The sequence below is a fragment of the Taudactylus pleione genome, unplaced genomic scaffold (assembly GCF_031769625.1).
Source record: "Taudactylus pleione unplaced genomic scaffold, aTauple2 ptg000642l, whole genome shotgun sequence".
Taxonomy (NCBI): Eukaryota; Metazoa; Chordata; class Amphibia; order Anura; family Myobatrachidae; genus Taudactylus; species Taudactylus pleione.
Window position 1 is genome coordinate 2409717 of NW_028285044.1, and position 22761 is coordinate 2432477.

Here is a 22761-nt window from a genome sequence, read left to right on the forward strand (position 1 = left end):
GAGCACAGAGGGGAGGCCTAGCTGGACAATCTGTAAAAGTGAATTGTGGTCAGGTATACAGCAAAATGATACCAATACAAGGTTGTCAACATCAGTAATAAAACAAATTCCAAATTTTGTAAATGAAGGTATCAAAGTATCGATATCCATAAAAGTATGGTTATATAATATCTGCACGTCACCACCCATAGCATACACCGTATCAGTGGTTAACACCTTACTTAAAATTATTGGACCTACATGACCTCCAAGTTGCCGTTAATTTTATTTATAAAGTATGTCAGTAAATATATTATGCCTGGAAAATGTCACTTATATGACTGTTTCAATTTTAATAAAATAAGTTTGAAAAAAATGTGAGAAAAAACTGGTGATGCTCATAAATGAAAGAACCTGTGTGTAATACTATTGCATGGTCCCAAGGGTTTGGTACTATGCATGAAGCTTGCTGAGTAGACTACTGCGGCTGCCACCTCATCAGTGCCATGTCCTTGCTATTTACACATGCATGGAACGGGAGGCTATCAGTAAGCATTGCTGGACTATTTTACTTGTATCTTAACCCCTTTAACTGCCAAAGCTTAAAAATCTTGTTTCTGATTTATATACTTTATTAATCTTGGAGGCGAGTCAGCAAGAGAGAGATCAGCTTGTATCGACCAGCCTTAGGTCCCGGCCATCCCCTATAATCGGGCTGTTTTCAGTGAGTTATGTGTTGCCTCCCAGCCCTCTCTCCTCCCACTGCTCACATACTGCTGCCCCGGTGTCCATGCAAACAGCAGCCACGTCACCCGCCAGCTGCGGAGTCCGAGAGTAGTAGCGCTGGTGCAGCAGGAGCAGGGCCATCATTACCGGGCATCCAGGGAAAGCCCACAGAACAGCTTTATAATCGGATTTTGTTGCTGCAGCAAAGTTACGGAGGGGTTATAGTTACCCATTTACATTACACAGGGTTCTGGTATTCTGGACAAACTACTAAAGGGATAGTAACAGCGTGTGTGGGGACTTTTTACTTCTTTAACTCACTTCAGCAACTTGCTAGCTGTAGATTGCACGGTATATACGGTTAGATGTGTAAAGCACACGTGACTAGCGGGTGAATGTTGTTACAGAAGTTACATTAGTGGAGTTCGGAGCCTTTGTTGTTGTTAGCGCTTCCAATTCAGATCTCTTTATTTGCACGAAGAATGAATATCTTTAGAATTCTCGGAGATGTGTCCCATCTACTAGCGATGATCATACTGCTGATGAAAATGTGGAAGACCAAGTCGTGTGCTGGTAAGGAAGTCACTCAATTACCTTATTATCTTGTAGAGACAGCAAGAACGGAACAGATCACTGATGTGGGTGGGGGCAGCTTACACTGGGTTGTTGCGCGTTCATGTGCAATAGCTCAAGATTTTCAAGTCCGTGGAAATGGGGTATAAGTTATTTATAAAGCAGCACATATTATGCAGTGCTTTGCAGAGACTATATAGTCTTATTTAGACCCCTACTTATTAATTTTATCGGCAGTGCCACGATTATCAGTCTATCTCACATGATTAGCCCTGCTATGTGCTAACACTTTCTACAAGGATAGGACCTTTGCTAAAGCACTGTCCCTGTGAATTACTTCCTGGCACGATGGGCCTGATTCAGAGACGGACGCTAATGCGATCGCAACTGAGTTTTTGTACGCAACGCAGCTGTGAAAATATGCTGTCAGCAAAGATCACCTGAGCATTAAGACGCCCACTGCTGCCTTCTCACCTGCGTGCGACTACGCATACCTACATAAACATCGGCTGCCTTCTTACCATGGGTGCTCTACTGACACGCAGAGCTGAAAATGCAATCGCAGTGGCTAATTTATGCACGCTCATGTAACAGCTTTTAAACAGATAGGCACGTGTTTGTGACCACTCCCCATTACCACCCCCAACCGCTGGCAGTCTGTCACTTACTTAGCGATGTATTCCTTTGTACATGATCACAATGCGATCACAGCGCACGTGCAGGGCGGTGCATACGCAATGGTAAACAATCTCTCGATCTGCGAGAAAATTGTGTTAGCGTCCATCTCTGAAACAGGTCCTTTGTAAGAGTCTTTTGTGTTTTCTAAAGACTCCTCCACAATTTCTGTCACTACGCATGACACAGTGTCAGTTTCCAAGAGTTCTGACTAGAGGACAGTTGCACTGGGAGAGGAATCACAAGATCCCTCTCCAATAAAAATACAGCCATAGGCACATAAAGCAGCTACCACCATCAGGACCAAGCTCTGAAAAGTTACAATTTAAAGAGTTTGGTAGATAGGGGCCAGACTGCAGTCCCCATTGAGAATAGTGGGGACTGCTTTCTGAAGCGCTAATCAGCATTTTGCAGTTAATTTCTGTGACATCTCCTGCATTTGGCAGGAAAATAAAGCCAAGGCCTCTCTCTCCTCACACAGGGGCCCATTTATCAAAGGGAATTTGAGGTAAATTCCCCGAAAACACCTGTTTTTGGGGGTTTACCTCAAATACTAAGTATCCCCCGAATGTATGAAGGAGGGACCGCAGCAGGTATCTCCGATACTTGCTGCGATCCCTCCATTGTCGCCGGCAGCCGCCTCCCCCATAGATTTCTATGGGGGATGCGATGCTGCAAAATGTATCAATATCGGGAATGCGAAGCATTCCCGATATTGGCCCCAGCAGCTAACGCTATCTAAAGATAGCGTTAGCCGCTGTAGCCTATGGGGACTTACCGCATATCAGCCGGCGGAGGGATCTGCCAGATCCCTCCGCTGGCAATGGGCGCCGCTCATGTGCAGTCCGCGGGACTGCGCATGCACAGAAGCCCCGACTGCACTCTGGAGACATCGCAGGGACGGCCTCTTTTTGGAGCCCGTCTCCCTGCATGTCCCGGCAGATAGGATCGCATTTTGCAATGCGATCAGGGGCGGTACTGCATGCCCTGATCGCATTGCAAAATGCAATCATTAATAAATGGGCCCCACAGTGACAAAGGGGCTACTAAATCCAAAGCTTTCCTGGCTGTTATAAGCCAACAACCTGGGCTTTCTGATGGGACAGGCAACCGCTGTGGGGAGCGGAGGTATTTGTAGTCCTGCTCAGTTAGATAGTGCCATGACCACCCGTAGGTGGAAGATGAGTCACATCGGTGAGCACGGTTCCTGGTAGAGCGGGCAGAGGTATAATAACACTAGGGAGAAACTTTGCTCTACTGACAATCACTCTACACTCCGCACTAGGCAGCCGGATATGGCTGTATTATCCTGCACTTACAGGTGAGCAGTTGCTACTCATCATCACTCTTTATAGACCTGGGACTATTAACTATTTTATACTTTACAGGGCACATATGCATTTCAGTTTTACTACCATCATTGGCCCTGTCAGCTATTATGATATTACTGTGGGAGACAGTTTCTACCATTTGCCTTCACGATCTACATCACGCTACAAACTTTTAAATCATTTGGCTTCATATGTGCCAATGTGGGAGATGTATTATAGTGGTACGGATCATGCCGCTATAGCTCTTCCTGATTTGCCTCTTTACTGAGGCAAAGCAGAAAGCAGTACCAAGGGGATGTTTTAACATCTCGTTTGCTGGACTGGGGGTATGAAAACGTCCTCCTCCGGCAATCCCTGCCAGACCCCACAGGGCATCAGCCTAGTGCTGATACGCTGTGTCATCTCCCGTCTGGCTCCAGTGGGCATTCGCGAGATCTCCGGTTCACAGCCCGGAGCCCAGCCAGGGACAGTGTTATCACTACTGTGGTGGGGTTATGACAGCTGCAGCTGTTAGAATGGTCAGTGCCATTGACAGTTTATACATTGGCTGGCACATCGGCAAGCTAACTTGTAGATAGCAGCGCCGATAACGGGCGCACAGCACCCCTGTCATATTACACCCAACTCCACATTAATACATGGGGGAGAAGCGGTATCAGCCCACTAAGCCTTATAACGCCCCTTTCTACTTCAGGGTCCATAGGGGGTCCACAGGGTTGACCTTGGGGTATAGCTGGATCTGGATCCACGGGCACCACGCAGTTAAAGCTTTTCTGCTCCCAGGATGCACTTGGGTCCGTCCTCCTCTATACCCCGATCCCGAGCCACAGCACCTCAGTTTTAGTTGGTGTCCGGCCGGAGTCGGGTCACCTTGGCGCAGTGGGGCTGCATAAGCAGCCCCTAAGCTTTATTTTTTTCAAAAAAGATTTTGTTTATTTATTACTATCTTCAGAGCGGCAGCATCAGACTGTCCATCTGGACGTCCACGCTGCCACTCCAACAGCCCCGCTGGCGCTGCAACGCCAGTACTGATCTGGGGATCGCAACGGGACCCCAGAGTCAGTACTAGCGTGGCTCCGGGACCTCCCACTGACTGCTGCCGGACACACGGGGCGCGGACACGCGCGGGGAAAGCAAAGGCAGTCTTCAGCCGCCAGTCTCTGGTGACAGACCGGCGGCGCTAGTAGCGGCGGCGGGCTCCCCCTGCATCAGGAATACCCAGCGTGACCGCTGGACCACCAGGGTGTAAGGACCGGAAGGGAACCGGCGTCCCTAGGGGTTAATTACTAGCCAGGGGAGGCAGCCTTCCCTGCTTTAGCGGCTCCTCCCCTCAGCCCAGCGCGCCTTCTCTCATGCGTGCTGGCATCACTGGGCTGTTCTCCCTCTTGGCCACTCCTCCTCAGAGCTCTCCGGTGGCCATCTTCTCAGGGCAGCAACGCAGAGCTCCCAGGCGGTATCCAGTGGAACGGTCCCCCTGCGTACCTCTCCCCTGAAAAGGACAGTGTTCGCATCGCTATAGCCCTCCCAGACACTGAATCTGGGAGGTTGATTGTAGCTGAAGGTGCAGTGAGTATAACTTCCTGCATGGAATGTGACTTTTGCTAGTGCTGCTGTCTGTGCTTATTTCTACTTACTTTCAGCTTATACCTATCCTTTTCCTTCTCCTATGGCCCGCAGGTGCGTGGGGGTGTTCTTTCTGTGTACCTCACTTGTATAGATCTACGTATTTGTGAGGTCCGTCACATACAGTAGTGTGCTACTCAGTACCATTTTGTGGGCTGTTTGTGTTGCATACTTGAGAGTGCGCAGGTGTTATACGCCTTACCTCGTTTCGGTGATACTCTTTTATTGCAAAAGTTTTTGTGTCATGTCTGATGAGGAGAATGAGCGCTCCGTGGCTCCTGTGTTGTTTTCCTGCCGGCGCTGTTCGGCAGGGGTTGATGGGGTGGATTTGTCTCAGGAAGGTCTGTGCGGGCGGTGCCAGCTGGTATCTGGTCCCTCTAAACCCCCGGTGGCGCAGGATCCTCCTTGGGCGATGTTTACACAAGTGCTGGCGTCGATCGCAGACCGGCTTGCGGTCCCGACTGCGGTCCCTTCTAGGGCGTTGCCCCAGCCTACCATCCCCCGTTCCCCGGGGGTTACGCATCTGGTGCAGTCTCCTCCCGGGTCTCAGACTGTGGGTCCTTATGCGGGATTGCCTGTATACGTGCAATCTCCCACGGTGACACAGCAGTCAATGGTAACCTTTCAGGGGTATCCTCAGACGGTACCCCCTCCCTGGGTGGATGTCCTCTCCAGCTCTGTTCACAGCCTGGCGGCCTCGTCATCGGCTCTTCAGTCACTGTTGCACAGTGATTTGCCCCCAAAGGCGTCCAAGGGGCCCGTTCCGGCTTCACTGGCGGCGCAGTTCACGGACACGGACGTGTCTTCAGATGACGGAGAGATCCATGAGGACTCTGACTCGGATGCTGGAGCCCAGGAGGTGGAGGCTAAGTCCTCCATTAATGTGCCGGCATTGGTTAGGGCGGTGCAGGCCATCCTTCATATAGAGGAGGATGTGCCAGCTCCTAGGTCGAAGTACCCTAATTTTAAAAAGGCCAAGGTAGCTTTGACTGTTTTTCCCCTGTCCGACCAGTTAACGGATCATATGGCGGGGGCCTGGCAGTTGCCCAGCAAGAGATTCCAACCGCAGAAACGGTTGGCTTCCAACTATCCTTTTCCTGAGGCTCATTGTAGGAAATGGGAAATTCTGCCTGCGGTGGATTCCCATGTCACCCGCTTAATTAAAAGCGCTACGTTGCCTTTACTGTCTATCTCCTCCCTGAAGGATCCCACGGACAGGAAAGTGGAGACTTGTTTAAAGTCTATCTACTCTCTCTCTGAGGCTGTGGCCCGTCCTTCCATGGCCATCTCTTGGGTGGCTAAGGCCATAGAGAGCTGGGCCAATGCTTTGGAGGATACCTTTCCGGATGATGCTCCGGAGATCCAGAGAGCGTTGATAGGACAAATGAGGGATGCGGCTTCCTACATTGGGGAAGCCTCTTTGGATGCAGGCCTGCTGACCTCTAGGGTGTCGGCGCGTCGGTCCTTGTGGCTATGGTCTTGGAGAGCTGACGCAGACTCCAAAAAGGGCCTGGAGGCCTTACCTTTTAATGGAGAGTTGCTTTTTGGTCCAGACTTGGATAAAATAGTGGATACTCTGGCTAAGTCTAAATCAGCCTTCCTCCCTTCGGCTTCTGCACCTACCAAGGTACGGAGCTCTGCCTTTCGGTCCTTTCGGGTTCAGGGCAAGGCCAAAGGTCAGTCCTTCCCGAGGCAGTCGGCGACCAAGGCCGCTTCTAAGCCAAAGAAGCAGGATTGGAGTGCCAGGCGCCCTTCTTCCAAGCAGGAAGATAAGCCTTCTGCCTGATGGGACAGGCCTCCCTCTTGGGGACCCCAGAGTGGGAGGCGGACTTCTTCTATTTGCCCAGTGCTGGCACAAAGTGGTCTCCCAGGGGTATGCACTGTCTTTTCGGCACAGACCGCCCCACCAGTTTTTCTGCACGAGTCCTTCTCAGGACAAGACCAAGGCTTTACAGATTCAGGAAGCTATAGAGTCCTTTCTGAAAGCAGGGGTCATTGTTCCAGTTCCTCAATCACAACGCGGGACGGGGTACTATTCTGTTTCTGGTGCAGAAACCCAATGGTTCTCATCGCCCTATCCTCAATTTGAAGTCTCTGAACAAATTCCTCAAGAGTTCCCAAGTTCAGGATGGAAACGTTACGTTCCAGCATTCTGGCGATGGAACCTGGAGATTACATGGTGTCCCTGAATATCCAGGACGCCTACCTCCATGTTCCGATAGCACCTACACACCAGCGGTATCTGAGGTTCGCGATCCTTCAACATCATTATCAGTTCCGGGCGCTACCCTTTGGCCTCTCCACGGCACCGAGGATATTCACAAAGATTATGGCAGTCATGGCCGCACATCTTCGGAACCAGAATGTACAGCTGCTGCCGTATCTGGACGACCTCCTGTTGCTGGCGAGCTCCCCGGAGGTACTGCTTCAACATCTCCACCTTACGATCGCCTGCCTGCAAGCGCACAGGTGGTTGATAAATTGGAGAAAGTCCTCCCTGATTCCATCACAGCGGATGGTTCATTTGGGAGCCCTGCTGGATTCTCGTCAGAAAAGGATCTTCCTGACTCCGGCGAAGGTCTCCGCCCTACAGCTGCGGATACACAGTTGCCTGAGCAGTTGCCGCTTGTCGGTTCATTCGGCTATGAGAGTTCTGGGGTCCATGGTGTCGACTTTCGACATGGTGGAATTTGCCCAGTTCCATTCCCGGCCCCTCCAGGGGCTGATTCTATCGGAGTGGAACGGGTTACCTCACCGGATCCGCTCTCAGATGCTGCTGTTGTCCCCGGAGGTTCGGCAGTCTTTGGCTTGGTGGCTTCAGACAGCTCATCTGGTCGAGGGGCGCCCCTTTTGGATCCCGGACTGGGTCCTGCTCACGACTGATGCCAGTCTCCGAGATTGGGGGGCAGTGACCGGCTCATTGTCGCTTCAGGGTCGTTGGTCTGCAAAAGAAGCACTTCTCCCCCTCAACATCCTGGAACTGCGGGCAGTATACAGGGCCCTGCAGTCGTCTGGCCCCGCTCTTCACGGAAGGGCGGTTCAGGTGCAGTCCGACAACGCCACCACGGTGGCATATATCAACCACCAAGGAGGAACTCGCAGTCAGGCAGCAATGTCGGAGGTGTCTCGCATCCTTGCTTGGGCGGAGTGCCACATTCCAGAGATCTCGGCGGTCTTCATCCCCGGAGTCCTCAATTGGGAGGTGGACTTCCTCAGCCGTCACGACGTGCATCCCGGGGAATGGTCGCTATCCCCAGAGGTGTTTCAGCTACTCGTGGACAGATGGGGGTTGCCGGAGCTGGACTTGATGGCCTCCCGTCACAATCACAAGTTGCCCGTTTACGGGTCAAGGACAAGAGACACAGGCGCATGTCTGGTGGACGCGCTGTCGGTGAAATGGACGTTTCACCTGGCGTATCTGTTTCCTCCGATATCCCTACTTCCTCGGGTTCTGCGGAAATTCAAGCAGGACGGCGGCACGCTCATGCTGGTGGCTCCGGCGTGGCCCAGACGTCCTTGATACTCCGATCTGAGGAGCCTCTCCATCAATGCTCCGTACCTTCTTCCTCAGCGTCGGGACCTGTTGTCTCAAGGGCCCTGCCTTTACCCGGATCTGGGTCGGCTGTCTTTGACGGCGTGGCTCTCTCTACTGTAACTGCCGCCAACAAACTGTACATTTGCCATGAGCCTTTGTTATTCTCCAACAGGCAGGAATTCCTGGGCCACTCATAGCACTTCCACTGAGGGAGGTGTCAGAGTTTGGAGAGGAAAATGTCCTATAATGGATATCTACTTACCAATTTGCTATACATGCTTTCCGTGATAGGGCATTATGTGTGTTACATGTACATATATTCCGACCACAATTACATTTAAATATATACATCATGCAATAAGAGTCTATCATAGGTCACCAATTGAACCATCATGCAGTAAACAGATGCAGCATAATGTAAATGACAAAAGGGGACATTTAAAAAAAATATAATCAGAAAAATTTGTATTTCAACAAGCTACATAACATTTTGTGCTCGTCACAACATATAACGGTTGAAGTACAAATGACCATTTATTTAGATAGTGATAGGAGTCTAATCTTTAATATTGTGTGTATTTTTGCAGGTATATCAGGAAAAAGTCAGTTACTGTTTGCCCTTGTATTTACCACACGTTACTTGGATTTGCTGACCACGTTTATATCAATCTATAACATGGTTATGAAGGTAAGGAGAAATAGAAGATTGATGGATGATGAAATTCTGCTACACAGACATGATCCTGTTAATATGCTTAGAGACTGGCCACAAACAACTCCCAGCCCAAGAAACTAGATCATATGTGGGGCTTAGTGAGTTCGGTAATGACTGCACACACTGGCATATTGCAGGCATCTGCTAAACATGATCTGAGGAAATGTCTATCACATAGTTTTTGGGCATCATGTTGGAGCAATCTCCTGATATTGCCAGCCAGCAATAGTTGTGAGTGTGGCCAGATCTCAGCCAATCTTTTTAACGAGGATTTTGCTGAGATCATAATCTCAGTCATAGCTGCTACCTTACAGTGTTGGGCTATGTAAATGTCCCAAAGAGACAGCAATATAAGGGACCCACCAAACCGTGCTCTGCCAAAGGGCATGACTAGTCTACATTGGGGGCATGACTAATGTTGAACTAGTTTGCCCTCCATCTACCCCCGAACCCCTCTATTATAACTGTGTATGCAACATGCTGCACTGTTTGGTTAGGCTCAGCTGTCTAAAGTCAAAAGTAAAGTGGAGAAGTTATAATGCAGGAAGAGGGGCCCACAGGCGGCGTTCACCGGGGATTTTCCTGGTTGAGCAGCCAGACACTGATCTTATCTACTTCATTGAGGAAATGTAAGTCTGACCCTGTGGTGGACAAGAGTGTGTTTATTTCAGTGAAATTCAGGAGTCAGTGAAGATGTGCATTCATAGACATCATCAATAGAAGTGACTCCTAAACTTAAGCTCCAGCAGTTATTGTTTGTGCTTTTTAGCTCTCTGGCTCCTGGGACTTTAGCTGAATAGGTAAGGTTAAAATTCACGTCATCAAATATAATGTAATATAAATCTTTAATTTAGGGAGTCAATGCATTTTAATAAATAATAGACAAGTGCCCCTGGTGCAAAGGACCTCCCAATAAATCCTATGTAATAAACTGTGAGATGCAGGCTCTGGCAAGATTCCTGGCGAGTCTGCCAGTATATATAAAGCAGCGATCATTTCAAAGGTAAAACCAGGCTCTAAATTTAAAAAAAAAAAAAAAAAAAAAGTACTTTGGAAGCCATGAAGTACATCTGGAATCAAATTATTGCTGTCTGCTATGTGATCCCTTACAGTCAGATACTGCGTGCCGCCGATTGAGATCTGTAATGGTCAACAGTTTTTCTTAATTTGTTGTAAAGCTGTTTTATTGCTTATATGTTAAGTACAGCCATTGCCAAAAGTTTTGAGAATGACTCAAGTATTCGTTTTCACAAAGTCTGCTGCTTCAGTTTTTATGAAGGCAATTTGCAATTCATCTCATCACTCTTCATGACATTCTGGAGTATATGGAAAGTCCCTCTTTGCCATAACAATGACCTTAATCCCAAAAACAACATTTCCACTGCATTTCAGCCCTGCCACAAAAGGACCAGCTGACATGTCAGTGATTCTATCATTAACACAGGTGGGAGTGTTGACGAGGACAAGGCTGGAGATCATTCGGTCATGCTGATTGAGTAGAACAACAGACTGGAATCTTTAAAAAGAAGGTGGAGCTCAAAATCATTGTTCTTCCTCTGTTAACCATGGTTACCTGCAAGGAAACACGTGCAGTCGTCATTGCTTTGCACAAAAAGGGCTTCAGAGGCAAGGATATTTGCTGCTAGTAAGATTGCACCTAAATCAATCATTTATCGGATCATCAAGAACTTCAAGGATCGCATTGTTCAATAGTTGTGAAGAAGGCTTCAGGGTGCCCAACAACGTCCCCGCAAGTGCCAGGACTGTCTCCTACAGTTGATTCATCTGCGGCATCGGGGCACCACCAGTGCAGAGCTTGCTCAGGAATGGCAGCAGGCAGGAGTGAGTGCATCTTCACACACAGTGAGGAAAAGACTTTTGGAGGATGGCCTAGTGTCAAGAAGGGTAGCAAAGAAGCCACTTCTCTTCAGGAAAAACATCAGGGACAGACTGATATTCTGCAAACGGTACAGGGATTGGACTGCTGAGGACTGGGATAAAGTTATTTTCTCTGATGAATCACCTTTCACATTGTTTGGGGCATCTGGAAAAACACTTGTCCGGATAAGGAAAGGTGAGGGCTACCATCAGTCCTGTGTCATACCAACAGTAAATCATCCGGAGACCATTCATGTGTGGGGTTGTTTCTCAGCCAAGGGAGTGGGCTCACTCACAATTTCTCCCAACCCAACAATCCAAGAATAGTTTGGTGATGAGCAATGCCTTTTCCAGCATGATGGAGCACCTTGCCATTAAGCAAAAGTGATAACTAAGTGGCTCGAGGAAAAAATTTGGGTCCATGGCCAGTAACCTCCCCAGACCTTAATCCCATTGAGAACTTGTGGTAAATCCTCAAGAGGTGGGTGGACAGACAAAAACCCACAAATTCTGACAAACTCCAAGCATTGATTATGCTAGAATGGGTGGCCATCAGTCAGTATGTGGGCCCAGAAGTTTATTGACAGCATGCCAAGGCGAGTTGCAGAGGTCTTGAAAAAGAAGGCTGAACACTGAAAATATTGACTCTTTGCATAAACTTAATGTAATTGTCACTAAAAGCCTTTTATTTTACTTATGAAATGCTTTGTAATTTTACTTCAGTATACCATAGTAACATCTGACAAAGAGATCTAATAACACTGAAGCAGCAAACTTTGTGAAAACCAATACTTGTGTCATTCTCAAAACTTTTGGCCACGGCTGTATACTATCTGCAGTATGTGTTTTAATAATTATTACATTTTCAACAGAAACTATGAGCACAGGTATATGTACGTGTGTGTAAATTATATATACATGTATATACACACACACACACACAGATGTGTCCTGCCTCATCTAGCCTCTAGCCTCCATCCACCATGTGGCATAAGCTGCCTGGCAAGAGTAAGCAGTCAGATCTTGTGCGACCTGAAAATACATCTTAGTCACACACAACGAGACTGCAATGATCAATTTGATATATGACACTTGTATATCTAAGTGTGACTGAATCTGTATACCAAGAACGGAACTTGGTGTGAAAAAAGCTGCGGTGACTGCATGGTAGCACTTCGTATACAAATTCAGACTCCGTCACACACAGATATCCAAGTGTCACATATTTATTACCAGTTATTTATATAGCGCACACATATTTCGCAGCGCTTTACAGAGAATATTTGGCCATTCACATTAGTCCATCCCCCAGTGGCGCTTACAATCTATATTGTATATGTACATACACACACTACATATCATATTATTTTGTGGAGTCTTGTGACACGTCTCAAGACGCATTTTTGGGAAAAAGAAGATGCAAAAAAGTCGCTCGACACTAGCAGAGTCGCACAGGACCTAGTGCGCCGAGCACGTTATTACATATGTTTATGCCGGTTTGTATTGTATGGCATAGTTAATGAGCATGTCAACTAGACTTTCACATGGATATGCTGAAAACATTAAAGTCTGGGAACTATATTAGGATTATAAATACTTCTTAGTGAGAATTGTATAATGCATGACATTTGTCATTACAGCAAATAGATTTGGCACTATAGAAGTTGTTGAGGAGTACCTCCTTATTACAGCTGGTAATTGATGCTATTACTAGTATAAACCAAAATACAGTTCCCCAAATCTTATCAGGAGGAAAATCTTACGATCCTTTTTCTTTGCAAACCTCCAAAAATCAATATGCTAATTACAAATCACATTTTAGGATTGTTTAGTACAAGAACCAAGTTTTTCCTATTATGATGATTTGATATATACAAAACAAAAACAATAAATGAAAGGAAGTTCATTATTAACGAAAAACTGAATTACTGGGTAGCAAAGCAGATTCACAGACATAATGTGAGTATCAGACAGTGAGTGTGAAGTACCCTTGGGTTCAAGATAATGGTAAAATTTTCATTTAAAAAGAAATCGCAATAGTGTTATAAACGGACTACAGAAATATAAATTTTTATTTACAGATGAAATGTTTGCAGAATTGTTCACAATATTAAAATCATGTTTCCCAATAATTGGAGTTTCATTAAGAGTGAGTTCTATAAAAATCCTTTTTAATATAAAAGACTGTAAACAATTAGTCCCACCCACAAATACTTAAGCCCCACCTCTCCACTGCCCCTGCCCTCACCCTGCTTTAAAACAAATGTAGCCAGCTGATGCAGAGGGGGTGAGGGGACTGTACCTATTATATTTTAAAATAATATAAAAGTATTTTATATTTTAAAACCATCCACAGTGGGATATACACTAAATATAACGCTCCATAAGTCATGCCAGTATGTGTGCACATTACTCCCCACCTCCCAGGTGTTGAACAGCAGTATACACAGTTCTTAAGGGGTTTACCTAGTTACAAGCAAAACGTTCCCTTCCCATCACCTCTTTGCATCTTATTTTGGTATTTACATGTACCTAACAGGCAATGTAGTGCTGATAGAGGAGCTCATCGTCTTGCTTGGAAACTGCATGACAAGTACCTCATATTACCTAGCAAGCACTCCTGCCTCTATAGGACACATACTATGTTATGAAATCTTGTATATTTTAATGTCATAGAGGGGAAGGAAAGTGTTATTCATTCAAATTATTCATAATTAAATCAGTTACTTGCAGGCTTGGAGCAAGTTGAATGGCAGTGCCAATTGCTCTATCCATACAGCTCAACTGCTGCTGGAACATATAGGTTTTCATTATACATTTTAGGCTGATAATGGGGTGAGGAGAGAAATTATGCTTTGAAACTTTGAACTGGACAAGCTTTTCTTGTAATACTTAATGCTGGAAAACATTCTGTACAGCACAGTAATATCACAGCCAGCAAAAGCTCAACCTGTACAACTGTTTTGGTATCACTCTATGAATGTATTCCTCATACATGGAGAGAACAGGTTTCATTCTTTGAGTTTAATTGCAGTATAAAAAAAAATAATGTAAAGGTTTTATATAGTTTTCACATACAAACTGTATGGTAGCAACAATAAAACACTTTATCAGCAATAGTTTGCCTGGAACCATTCCTTGCTGGTGGTTACTGGGTTTCTGCATTTCTGGTGTTTGTCAAATTTCATGCACAATATGTATCAGATTTTATTTCCAAGGTGTTTTCTGAAATGTGAAGTTCATAAGCTCCTTTTGGCCTTCATCCTCTTCTATCGAAAATATTGGCATTCAGAGTTTTAAATATTAATATTTCCACAGTAAAATGTATTCCCTGTTTCATGTCATGATCAGAAGTGGGCAATCAGCATCTATGGAGCTATTGTGCAACTGCAAGTTCCAGCTTGCCTCGCCAGGCATAAAATACACAGCCACTGCTTGCCCAAGCTTGTTGATTAATTGAAAATTAACTATTGTTGCAGCACGGTAGGTAAAGTTCAGAAAGAATCCACTAACACTGATGCCAAAACCGATCTCGCTTTTTCCATAGGTCGTCTTCCTTCTTTGCGCATATATCACAATTTACCTAATCTACATAAAGTTCCGCAAGACATACAACACAGAGAATGACACATTCCGACTGGAATTTCTTTTGGTGCCAGTTATTGGGCTGTCCTTCCTGCAGAACTATGAGTTTACAACTTTGGAGGTGAGGATATATCAAGATGACTAATGGAACAGGGTGCGGACAGGAGGGTACATGCCCCCTCCATTGACCGGACAGTACATATGGAGGGGAGATGCACCCCGTGCCCGCACCTATTAGTCCACAAATTCTAAAGCTTCAATTCTAAAGTGGTTTATCTTTACTCCAATTTGTTTTATTGTTAAATATTTTTTTTTATATACACAATCTATTTTTACACCAGCACAGAATTGTGTTTAATTTATTTGTCTTTAGTGAGGTGGGCAATACCTTTTTCTTTTCTGCAGCAGGTGTGATATATTAATTGGTATATTTCAATCAAATCACTCTGAGAATATTTGAAGTGTTGCTCTATCTATACAAGAGAAGCTAGAGTCTACCTTGAGAATTATCCTCTGTATATCATGTTACATGATGTTACACATTACACATCTTTTTAGTTATAGTTAGCAAAATAAGGTGTGGCGTAATACCACCATTACATATCACTTATTTAAAAAAAGAAAAGAAAAAAAAAAAAACTTTTTTGGTCACTATTTGTTACTTATTTTTTTCTGACTGGATCTAAATTTCACATTAAATAAATAGGAATTATCCTGTTAAGCCAATTGAAAAAGAATGACTATATTAAAAAATAAAAAAAATATATATATATGTGCATGGAACTCAAACCCCACCAACACACACACACAATCACCACCATCTACTTATTAAAAACTAAAAATGTTTTTGCATTCTAAATAAAAATTTAGTGAGAATGTAACATTTCAAAGTCATTCCATCAACGAGACAGTTTCCTCCACTGTCATAAATTTCTATGTATGTATGACCTTTTTTTGTCTTCAAAATGTTTTCCCCATAACTATGAACAGCTCTGCATAAATACATATACCTATTATCATCAGTTATCCACTAGATATATTAAAGGGTACTCTGTTCCCCCTTGATTTGACTGCAGCTGGGCTCTAGGAGATTTGAAGGAGGGCCGTGATATTGTAAGAAAGGGCAGCATATTATTTAACCAAAGCCACTGCTAGCCTATCATAATCAGACTTTACTTTCAAGCTTCACGCTGCCCAAAAACAGTCAAGATACAGGAAGCACTGTTTAGGCTGATGGAGGACAGACCCTTTAATGATCTTTCTCTCACGAATGCCGAGATGAACATTCTGCAGAAAATTATTACAGCACTAAATGATGGGACATAAAATACATTCAACAGAGGACTATGTACATTATATGGCCAAAAGTATGTTAAAAGGTGCCCATCCACTAGAAGACAGGCAAAAGACTGTACGATTACAACATTGACAAACTACTGCACAATTACAGTCTGTGATGTGCCTGCACTGAACGAGCAGTTGTTCAGTGTAGGCATAATCAATCATCTGCAAACATGCTGAACCTGATGTTATCATCAGACTGACCAGCATGTTTGCATGATGATAGATGTCTAAAAGACCAATTATTTAAACAATCTGCAAACGATTTTCGAATTGAACGATATCATTAATTTTAATCATCTAGTGGATAGGCACCTTAAGACCAATTTTAGCCACACCCATAGATAACAAGCATTCAGCCCTGCAATCTTCAGTCAAACATTAGCAGTAGGATGGGTCAGTGACTGTAAACAGTGATTTTAAAACATGGCATTGTCATGGAGTGTTACTTTTCAAACAACTGAGTGGCGTTATTTTTTTGATGGCTTGACCTGGGCCCCTTAATTTCAGTGAATTAAATCTTAATGCCACAGCATACAGTGACATTATAGAGAACGGTGTGCTTCCAACTTTGTGTCAACAGTTTGGTGAAGGCCCTTTCGGGCTTCAGCATGACAAGGTAACCCGTAAACAAAGCGAGGTCCATCACAAAATGGTTAGTAGTGTTTGCTGTGTAAAAACTTGACAGTGCCGAGACCTCAACCTCATTGAGCACCTTTGGGGTGAATTGGAAAGCGATAGGAAACCAGGCCTCAGCTCCCAAAATCACTGCCGGGACCGCGCTAACTGGCTTATCTATTTGGTTTTAGACTGGACAATTATAATCTCTTATAGGCGCTTTTTACGGCAATAAGGAATGATGGCTCTCCAGCAAGTATTAAACTACACATGCAGGTACAGGTCTCTGGGATGTGTAAAAGTTAAGTGATCTATGATAAGGACACTATGTGAGATCATTTGACTGTGCATGTATGAGCGCCCATTGCCAGGGGAGGGTTCCTACGGATCCCTCTCCAGGTAACTATTGCAATCTGTATGGGGGCTGCTTTTGCGATCTAAAATGGAGGATCGCATGCTGTTCCCTATACATATATTCAGAGCATCCTTAATATTTGTGGGTACCAAACTGAAAACAAGAGATTTTGGGTGAATATATTGTAACTATTCTTTGATAAATAAGTCCCTAATGCTTCTGTGTCTAAATGGACATGAATCCCCACAGCCATATGCAATATCTATAGCCTGCCTAGAAGTGTTGAAGCTATTGTAGCAGCAAATGCATGTTCGAGTGTCCATATATTTATGCCCATTTAGAGTATTTATGGTTACTAATGACATTATGCATCCCAGCTTATACGGAATCATATATAAATCCTAAGCAGGTTGTGGATTGCTTTTTTTCCTAATATTTCATAATTCAAACCACAAACCAACCAACAGAAAATCTATTCTTCCCCTAGATAGGAACCACTAACAGTAGCAGTAGTAGTAGAGGTATTTCTAACAAGGCAATACGCCAGAGCTGTCTGGAGGTTTTATCAACCGTATACAAACTTGATTAGATTTCCCCCTGACCTAAGTCTTCAGTTATTACTGGACCAAAAGGCTATCACCACCTAAATGAATCAGTTACTTTAAACCACACAATTTCTTGAATCAATGTAGCGTTGTGAAAACCAAGGCCCGTATTCAATTTGAACAGAGCCGCGTTAACTTAACGCCGGCTTTGCCTGCTTTGTAGGCGTTAAAGTATCGCGCGCGTGACCGCACATCCCCGTATTCAATTTGAAAGTAGGCGAAAACGGCATCCGGCGCTACTTGGATAGGCGAAAACAAACGGGAATTTTTGGGAAATAATTGTAGGACCCCCCTAAAGATGTCCAGACCTCGGTGATCACTATGGGTACCCCCGTTTTTGCCTGCAGAAGAAAGTCAGGGTTTTTAAATAGCTTTGCCAGGTCTTTTTCCCTGCCGTGGCTATTAGAAACCCCAACTTCCTTTAGGAGATAAAAATGGGGGTACCCATAGTGATCCCCCATGTCTACACATCTTTAGGGGGGTCCCTAGAATATTTCCCAAAAGTTCCAGGTTTTTTTTAACCTGTATAAAAAAAAAAAAAGTAGTAGTAAAAAATGACAAAAAAAATTACATAAGGTCCCCCCCCCAAAAGCCAAACCAGCCCCAGGCTTGCCAGCCAGTGGTGGTTTCTAAAAATACGGGGAACAAAATGTGTAGGGTTCCACCGTAATTTAGAAACCAACACCAGGCTGCAGGGACTAGTGCTGGTTTTAAATATAGGGGGCAAAAAAGACGTGGGGTACCCCCTATATTTAAGACCAGCACCAGACCCAACCGACCGGGGTGTAATGCCACAGCCCGGAGACCCAATCACCGGGGCTCCAGGTCCAAAGCATTACACCCCAAGTCGGTCAGCGCAAGCCGGTGATCTCGGGGGAGTCGGGGACCCCCCAAAAAAGGGTCCCCCCTCTCCCGAGCACCATAGGCTTATGCTGAAGCCTGGGGCTCATCCCCATACCCCTGGAGCGGTGGGTGTGGGGGTAATGGGGGAGCCAAATAATGTAATACTATTGTACTTTACAGTGGGACTACAGGTGCCAGCATGCCTGCCCTTTGGCACTTGTGGAACTACAAGTGCCAGCAGACATGCGGCACCTGTGCCCCCACTGTAAAATAAATAGTTAAAGAAAGACAAAACACACACATCGTGACAAGTATAACTTTATTTCATACCCCTACCCACTCACACATATTTACCTATACCAGCCGGTCTGTCCTCTTCTCCAGTAGAATCCTTAATGAATGGCCTGCAAGTTAAAAAAAAAAAAAAACACATACTCACCTATATCCTGGCACTGGTTTCAACAGCATCCCCAGGAACTTGGCCAAAAAAAAAATGAATGCTGACCAGACGGACCCACTATCTGTATGTGTGTTGCCACACATACAGATAGCTCGCGAATGCCAGCTGATGGGACAAGCACGGAGCTGGCAGTCCCGAGAGCCAATCAGCGGCCGCGGTGACTGTAGAGCGGCCGCTGATTGGCTCCGGCAACTGACAGCCAATCATAAATGCGGCTTTGAAAAAGGTGATGCAGAAGAGCATTTAGAAGTTTTTTTTAGGGCAAAACAACTATGGCCATCAAATTTGGGGTACTTAAATGGGGTTCAGCATATTTGAAAGTTGCTAAAGTGACTTGAAAAAATCATGAAAAACCCACCTGCCGCAAACACCTGCAATCAAAAAAAACATTTGGCACATACTTGGGGACCCCCCCAGATTCAAGTTCGCTATTTTTTAAGTTTGTACCCCAACTTTTTTTTTTTCACCCCCTTTTTCAAAGTAAATTTTTGGGGTGCCCTTAATTTTTTTTTTTTTTTGACACAGATTACCTTTGGGGGACTGTCTGAAGGCTGCACAGGGGTTCCCGAAATGTTGCACCCCAAAACCCCACTTCTGCACCTTTTAACGCCTGCCATTCATAGGCGATACTTTACCGCCTATTACATTGCATTGACTTAACGCCTAGGCGGAAAGTCTTTCAAATTGAATACGGAGGAAAACTAAAACAGGCAATAATGACGTCATCTGCGGTAAATTAACGCGAATCCGGACTTAACGCCTCAAATTTAATATGGCCAAAAGTCTATTAATTAACCAGTACATTAGAGAGAGATCATCTTATGGGATTTAATATGACAAAGCCACAATGCCTATTGAATAAATATTAGAGAATAGAATATAATGCTCGAGGAGGCAGTGTGATTGCTGTTGATGTGAGAAGATTTTCTACCATTACCCTGCTTATATGCCTTGACTAGAGAGAGAGTAAAATAGTAAATGAGAGCGATAGAGGTTTGTTGGACTGTCCAGTAGTGTCGAAAACAATTTGGCTGTTACTGTAACTTTGGGGAGAGGGTAAAAAAAAAGTTATAACAGTTCCGACACAACTAAAGTTACAGCTAGCTAAATCTAAATCAGTTAATTGTTCCACAACAAATATACAATTCACGTGGCATTCATGTTTTATGTGAATATTCATTTGTGAATTGATAAAATAAAGGGAAAATAGAATGTATTTGTTTTATTGTATAAATCCAGTATTTACTTATTGTAATACCAATGACTGTCAGTAGTACTTCCCTATCTAACAATTGTAATGAATTCAACCACAGGCTCCAACATGCCAAAGCACTGCAATTGCGTTTGCACTTTGCTGGGATTTATGGTCAGTACTTTTTAAAAATCTATTTTTGAAAATCTTCCATTACCCAGGCACCCACTGCCCTAGCAAAGAAGGTAGGAAAGCTCTGATTTACCTAGGGGAAGTTCCATGCGGCTGGTGTGGTTTCATATATTACACGGGAACACCATGCTGTGAGTTTCCCTGTCAGTGCATACACCGATCAGCCATAACATTAAAACCACTGACAGGTGAGGTGAAAAACATTAATTATCTTGTTACAATGGCATCTGTCAAGGGGTGGGATATATTAGGCAGCATGTGAGCACTCAGTTCTTGAAGTTGATGTGTTGGCAGCAGGAAAAATGGGCAAGTGTAAGGATCTAAGCAACTTTGACAAGGGCCAAATTGTGATGGCTAGACATCTGGGTCAGAGCATCTCCAAAATATCAGGTCTTGTGGGGTGTTCCCGGTATGCAGTAGTTAGTACCTATTAAAAGTGGTTCAAGGAAGGACAACCGGTGAACCTTTAACAGAGTGCTGCCAAGGCTCATTGATACGCAGGGAAAGCAAAGACTAGCCCGTCTGGCCTTATCCCACAGTAGAGCTACTGTAGCACAAAATGCTGAAAAAGTTAATGCTGGCTATGAGAGAAAGGTGTCAGAACACAGTGCATTGCAGCTTGCTGCGTATATAGTTGCATAGCCGCAGCCCGGTCACAGTACACACGTTTACTCCTGTCCACTGCTGAAAGAGCCTACAATAGGCGTGAGTGTGTCAAAACTGGACCAAGGAGCAATGAAAGAAGGTGGCCTGGTCTGATGCATCATGACGGCCAGGTGTGTGCGCGTCGTTTACCTGGGGAAGAGATGGCACTAGGATGCACTATGGGAAGAATGCAGTGTGATACGCAGGGAAATGTTCTGCTTGGAAACCTCAGGTCCTGGCATTCATGTAAATATTACTTTGGCACCCTGCCACACTGCAAAGATTATTCAGTAATGGTTTAAAGAACATGGCAAAGAGTTCAAGGTGTAGACTTTGCTTCAGAACTCAATCCGAGTCTCCATCTGTGGGATGTGCTGGAAAACCAGCCTGAGCCACTGAGGCCCCACCTCGCAACCTACAGGACTTAAAGGATCTGCTGCTAATGTCTTGGTGCCAGATACCACAGGACACCTTCAGAGGTCTTGTGGAGTCCATGCCTCGAGGGGCCAAAGCTGTTTAGGCAGCACAAGGGGGACTATACAATATTAGGTAGATGGTTTTAATGTCATGGCTGATCGGTGTATTTACACTGCATTTTCAGTTTTACATATCTTAATATGCATGAAACTCAAAATAACACATACAGTACTTAAATCAGGTGCTGTAATGTCATTTTGTACATGTACAATGATGTCGCTCCTGTCAGCCCTTCAGGTAGTACCTAGAAGGAACACTTACCACTGGGATGAACAACCGGACGAAGGCAATTCGCGGTCAGTAACATCAGTAATTTTCACTTGCTCGCCAAAGAGGCGCACAGTAGAAGCGATGTTGGGCTAACTATTTTACCATGATGTGTTCAGCCGAACATCTCAGTGGCAAATTGCATTGAATTGAACCTCCCCCATTTAATCCCTGAGAACGTACAAAGTACTATGACTTTGTTAAAAAAAAAAAAGTACACATGAATGTATATGCTAGTAAACACATTTACTCTTGTTACTTATAGATCCTATGGACATTTTCCATTTACCTAGAGTCAGTGGCCATCCTGCCACAGCTCTTCATGATCAGTAAAACAGGAGAAGCTGAATCTATAACTACTCACTACCTCTTCTTCCTTGGGCTTTATCGTTTGCTGTACTTGGCCAACTGGATCTGGCGTTACCACACAGAGAAGTTCTATGACCAAATAGCCGTGGTCTCGGGAGTCGTGCAGACCATATTCTACTTTGATTTTTTCTACCTCTATTTCACGAAAGGTAAGCAGCTAAATATATGAAGCAATTTGAATGGGAACTAAAAAATGTAGACAACTGTCAAGGGACATATAAAGGAGAGCAATTTAAAAAAAAAAAGTTGATTGTTGCCAGCCCCCACTTGCATTTTATGCAAATAACAGGGGGAAAAAAATGTGAGCCCCACCTGTATATGTGGCTGTAAGGTCAGTTACACATATTCTATCTGTTTTCTGGTGTTGGGATAACAGGAGCAATTTAAACTTTGGGTTATTTCTTTTCTTACCCCTCTCCCCTTCCCTTTCACATAGTTCTCCGCGGAAAGAAGCTGAGTCTGCCTATGCCTGTGTAATGAACTAGATCTTCTGAACCCGACATCCGGACTCTTGCACTCATTGCCAATCCATGAACTTCAATTTCGCTTCTAATAATGTGTGCCCCATTAACTCTTTCCTCAATGGGGCAATTATGGTACACTTGGTTTTCTATAAATGTAATAAAATATATTTGGGATACGCACTGGTAACTATTATATAATCTCCTTCAACATGTGTCTAACTGCAGGGCGATGGGGCAGGTGAGTAGTCACAGAAATAAGAGAGAGGGACACGGGTGGGGGTGGAATGGGACAGAGATGAGAGAGGAGGTGGTA

The 22761-nt window shown here is 44.7% G+C and overlaps 1 protein-coding gene across 1 annotated transcript; it reads left to right on the plus strand.

The window, feature by feature from the left end:
• The first annotated feature begins 754 nt into the window (after positions 1–754).
• KDELR3 (KDEL endoplasmic reticulum protein retention receptor 3) lies at positions 755–22624 on the plus strand. The gene is made up of 5 exons (XM_088455056.1): positions 755–1278; positions 9030–9130; positions 14583–14741; positions 21881–22133; positions 22421–22624. Exons 1-5 carry the CDS (start codon positions 1188–1190, stop codon positions 22459–22461), a joined length of 645 nt encoding a protein of 214 aa, XP_088311182.1. The 5' UTR covers positions 755–1187; the 3' UTR covers positions 22462–22624.
• Positions 22625–22761: the final 137 nt, after the last annotated feature.